The sequence below is a fragment of the Myotis davidii genome, unplaced genomic scaffold, assembly GCF_000327345.1.
Source record: "Myotis davidii unplaced genomic scaffold, ASM32734v1 scaffold1422, whole genome shotgun sequence".
NCBI classification, from domain to species: domain Eukaryota; kingdom Metazoa; phylum Chordata; class Mammalia; order Chiroptera; family Vespertilionidae; genus Myotis; species Myotis davidii.
Window position 1 is genome coordinate 93,626 of NW_006293314.1, and position 4,976 is coordinate 98,601.

General features: G+C 56.3%; 1 protein-coding gene and 1 long non-coding RNA gene across 4 annotated transcripts in view; both read right to left on the reverse strand.

Annotated features, from left to right (window-relative positions):
* Positions 1 to 1,849, reverse strand: part of LOC107183639 — a 6,047-nt gene extending 4,198 nt beyond the window's left edge. Inside the window, exons 1-2 of the long non-coding RNA XR_001514423.1 lie at positions 984 to 1,849; positions 43 to 250 (exon numbers count right to left, since the gene is read on the reverse strand). This is a non-coding gene — a long non-coding RNA (uncharacterized LOC107183639). The remainder of the gene's footprint in view (positions 1 to 42; positions 251 to 983) is intronic.
* A 1,144-nt stretch (positions 1,850 to 2,993) lies between these two features.
* SERINC2 (serine incorporator 2) overlaps positions 2,994 to 4,976 on the reverse strand; it is a 23,773-nt gene continuing 21,790 nt past the window's right edge. For all 3 annotated transcript variants that reach the window (XM_006767040.2, XM_006767041.2, XM_006767042.2), the window contains 2 exons: positions 4,431 to 4,637; positions 2,994 to 3,548 (listed from right to left, as the gene is read on the reverse strand). In XM_006767040.2, the coding sequence (XP_006767103.1) occupies positions 3,413 to 3,548; positions 4,431 to 4,637 (343 nt within the window). In that variant the 3' untranslated portion in view covers positions 2,994 to 3,412. The remainder of the gene's footprint in view (positions 3,549 to 4,430; positions 4,638 to 4,976) is intronic.

The following is a 4,976-nucleotide window of genomic DNA, read 5'->3' on the forward strand; positions in this document are numbered from 1 at the left end:
AGACTGGAATCAACCAATCATCGATCCATCAATCATGCCTACCTAATGGAGGCCCAATCAAAACTCTGAACACTGAGGCTCAGCTGAGCTGCCCTGGGTGGTGCTCCATGCGGGTCGCTGCTGACGGCTGCAAGGAAATGAATGCATCCTGACTTCACAGAGAGAGGACAGTGAAGGCGCAGCCTCTAACGCTTCTCCAGACGCCACTGTGTACATCTTCCCTTGACTGACTTTAATCTCTGTTCTTTCCCTGTAATACACGGTTAACTGTGGGTGCAATACCGTTCAGCGAGCTCCGTGAGTTCTTCTAGTGACTAACAGAATGGAAGGGTGGTTTTGGGAACCTCTGCACTTGCAGTTGGTGTCCGAAGTGAGGGTTCTCTTATGAACTCTGTTCCCTCTAAATTATACACTTGGGCCCTGGCTGGTTTGGCTCAGTGGATAGAGTGTCGGCCTGCAGACCGAAGGGTGCTGGGTTCGATTCCGGTCAAAGGCACATACCTCAGTTGCAGGTTCCTCCCCGGTCCGGGCCCTAGTCAGGGTCCGTGCAGGAGGCAACCAATCGATGTGTTCCTCTCACATCAATATTTCTGTCTTTCCCTCTCTCTTCCACTCTATCTAAAAAAACAATGGAAAAACATCCTCGGGTGAGGATTTAAAAAAAAAATAAAAATGAACTGTACACTTGGCTAAACTCCTGCACCCTGGCACGTTGAACAAATGAGTACACGAGGGGGCTTTCCAGAACTGCTCATAGCCAGAGTCAAACAAGGCTTACCCCAAACCCTGTGCAGCAGGGACTCATCATCCCTTCGCAGGTAAGGAAGCGGAAGGTCAGAGAGGTCGGCAGGTGGAGGAGTCAGGAAGGGAACCAGGCCTGCCAGGCTCCAGGTTCAGGATCTGGCCGCCACCGGATACTTAGTGCCCCCCTTCCCCCCCCCTCGCCCCACAAAGCCCTGCCACTCTCCCAAGCCAGGACTCACCAGCCTGGGACTCCTTGGGAAACAGACCAGAGAAAGGCCAAGGCAGACCGAGCTCACAGCCCTTGAGGCCTTTCAGAGGATGGTGGGCAGGACCCAGGCCTCTTGGCGCTCAGACCGCAGCCTACCTGGCCCTACATCAGGGCTGCAAGCTCAGATGTCTTCCTGGGTGACTCAGGTGAGTCACTTAAGTGATGGAGCAGCGAGTGGATGCTGAGGAGCAGCGTGGGAACTGGAGCGGATGGAGGATGTTCCATGGCAAGGCACCACAATCTTTGTGAGGTTCTTGTTTTAAACACAGGGAAGGCCAAAGCAGACAAGTTTGGGCTTCTAGTCTGTGACCTCTGAATTCATACCTGGGCCTTCCCGCCTCTGCCACTTCACCCCCTCCCCCCGCCCCGTCATCCTGCTGCAGGGCCTCTCCATGCAGCTCCCGCCCCCGCCACTCTCCCACGCTCTTCGCCCCACCTGTTCTCACAGTTTTCCTCTGACCCTGCACATTCAGTAACAGAACCCGGGCCTCTGGATTCCAGCCCAGGCCTCCTCCCCCTCGTCCTCTGCTATAAACTCTCCAGCCCTGGGCTTTCCCGTGACTGCTCCAGAATCAACTAATATTCATTCCGGTGGTCAGTCAGCCTCTCCACTCACCCCTTAGGGAGCACCGTCTTTGTATCGGGCTGTTCTAAGCCCTGGGGAAATGATATACTATTATTACGGGCAAGTTCTCGCCTTCATTGCTCTTAGGGGTAGTCAGACAATACAGTGACAATCACACACATGGATATGATAATCAAAGCCCAGCGACTGAAATAGTGGAATGACCAGAATGACCAGAGACCAGAACAACCACAGCCCCTCACCCTGGCTGGCCTCCCCCCAGCAAGTGGTGAGGGGTGATCAGGCAGGCAGGTGAGCAGTTAGGGGCGATCAGGCAGGCAGGCGAGTGGTTAGGAGCAATCAGGCAGAGTGCTTAGGGGCAATCAGGCAGAGGCGATTAGTGGCAATCAGGCAGGCAGGCAGAGGCAGTGTCAAGAGGTTGCAGGCCGGACTGAGGGACACCTCCCCACTTCCCCCCTGCACAAATTTTGTGCACCGGGCCTCTAGTACAGTAATAAAGGCTATGTGGGGAAATAGATTCACTTAGAGAAATGGGGGCCCTTATTTAGACTGGGGGTCAGAGAAGACTGAGGGGTCAGAGGTCCCATCTTTCTTTTCTCTTATAAATTTCTTTCTTTCTCTATGTATGTTTTTAATCCACGGTTGGAAATCTATGTATATGGACTTTCAACTGCGGTGTGTGTGTGTGTGTGTGTGTGTGTGTGTGTGTGAATGACAGGAGGTGGGAGAAAAATGGTAACAGGAGCCAGTGTTTGTTGAATGGTTCCTGTGCACACAGCCTGGAGGAAGGAGCTTTCATCCCTATAGCCAGCTTATTAGTACAATTGACCTTGAAAACACAGGGGTCAGGAGCATCCCCCATGGCCTTGGAGGTTCAGCGGGATCCCGGCCACTCCCAAGCATGCTCTTCCTCATTCCCCACGGCACCTGGCCCAGAGCAGGTGTCTAGACCAGCGGTCACCAACCTTTTGGACCTCACGGACCACCAGTTGGCAACCGCCGGTCTAGACTATGGCAGGAAGGGGAGATGGTGAGGGCCTGGAGGCAGGTTAGAGGTGGCAGAACCTCAGGACAGACACTGGTAAGGCCCTGAAGACAGCCCTCTCGGCCACCTCCCACGGCCCCTGCTCCACCCTGACTCTGGCTCACCACGCCTCTTCATGTGGGCACTGCTCCAGGCCTGTTTCCTGACCCCGAGAGTCTCTTTGTTCAAAGCCCCTCCTTCCTCTAGAGCCCCCACCCGCAGGCTCCCCGTGACCCCGAGGACACAGCCCAGGCCCCTCTGCCTGGCCCTTCTTGGTCTGATCCCTCAGTCCTGTGACCTTCCATCCCCGGCCCCCACCCTGACCCCAGATGGGATGGGCACTGCACTGAGGGTGAGGGGGCAGAGAACACGGGAGGCACACACTCTGGCTTCTTTATTGGGCAAAGTCTTAGAGACTCTGTAAGGCACGGAGTCGAGGAGGGTGACGGGGCGCCCGGGGGGTGTGGTCAGGAATACCAACACCTCAGTGCTGGGCATCCCATCATAGCGCATGCTCCCGCCCTCTGGGCAGCTCTGGGCATTTCTCTCCTCAGGTCCCTCTCCTTGGGAGCCTGGGAACAAAGGGCCCTTTTCCCCCCAAGAAGGTGAGTCTGGGTGATCAGGGATGGGGGGGAAGGGAGAGGAAGTCCCATGGTCTGGGGTAGCAGAGGTGTGAGCCTGAGCTCCTCATCCCTGGAGGCACTGAGAGTAAGGCACTCAGCTCGGGGGCAAGTGCTGGCAGCGGGGCAGGGTCCGCCTGGCACCGGGTGGGCAGGCTGCAGGGGCTGTCTCAGCTGAAGTCCCGGTTGGGCAGGAGGAGGGGGGCCACCAGGGTCCACAGGTAGAGCAGCAGCCCGGCCCAGCTGGCACAGATCTTCACCCACACGGCGGTCCAGGTGCTGACCATCTTCCGGGTCTCACCGGGTCTGGAACACACCATCATGCCAGTGAGCCTGGCCTAGGCTTACGCCCTCAGTCCTGGCCTGACTTTATGACCCAGCTGGGACTCCTGACCTCAACTGACTCTCATTCTGTAAATCAAGTCCTTGGTCTTAAGTCTCCAGACACAGCTCTTGACCTTGGACCACAGGCCTGATCCTGACCCCCGTTCCAATCTTGACCTCAGCCCTAGACTAATACAGTGACCTGACTCCTGGAGCTCCAGGCCTTAGTCCTGACCTCTAACCTTGACTCTGACCCTCAATCCTATAACCGCCCCCCGCCCCCGACCCCTGATTTTATGACCACAGTTTTGATAGCTGACTTCAATTCTGACCTGGGCCCTGTGACCACAGTCCTGGCCCTTGGCATTGTTACTCTTATCTTAGTTCCTTGACTTGTCTTTCTGGCCACCTAATCCCAATTTTAATCAAATGACCAAATTTGTGACTTTATATGGCCCCAATCCCAACTCTTGACTTCATTACTCCTAAATTACTCCTATTCTTAACCCTGTGACTTCGATTCTGACATCTACAGCCTAATCCTAACCCTCCAACCATGAGTCCTAGATCTGACCCCATAATCCAAATGACCACACCCGATCTGTAAGCCCAGTCTTTGCTGCACAGGCCCAGCCCCACCTCTGTGATCTCCACTTTTCAGTGGAGGTGCCAGGAGCTGAGCAGTCTAAGGCACTGGCAGGGAAACTGGGTCACGGAAGGGCAGGCTCCATGCAGGGTCCTGGAGAGATGCCTCCATGCCCAAGTCTTGAGCAGGTTTTCCTAAACCTCAGTGAGGGGCCCGAGGAGGGGAGAGGTGTGGCCAGGCTCCGAGGGCTCTGTCCATGCCGGCCAGGCTGCACGCACCTGTACCAATTGGTGAGCGTCATCATGATGTGCAGGGAGGCAAGCACCAGGCAGAAGTGGAAGAAGGAGTAGCTGTAGGTGACGCCGTCCTGCTCATTGTCAAAGGCCTGGCCTGCCACCTGGTGCTGCTGCGTGCCCTCCAGGATGGGCGGGCACTCCTCTGTCCGCATCAGGCTGTTCACCTGCCGGTGGTTCGAGGAGCGCACACTGCAGGGGAGGGAGGAGGTGGGCAGGTGGGCAGGTGGGCAGTGCCAGGGGGCCTCATGCACCATGGCACTGGTCATAACAATGGGCATGATGGTCCCAGAGCCTTGAGGGCCCGGGATCTGGTGCTTAGGTCCTGGGACCAGGAGTTAACAAACCTACTCCCACCCCCTGTATGAACTTGGGCAAGGCACCCCTCTCGGAGCCTCTGATTCCTTGTCTATAAAATCAGGGACAGCCCTAACCGGTTTGGCTCAGTGGATAGAGAGTCGGCCTGCGGACTGAAAGGTCCCAGGTTCGATCCCGGTCAAGGGCGTGTACCAGGGTTGCGGGCACTTTCCC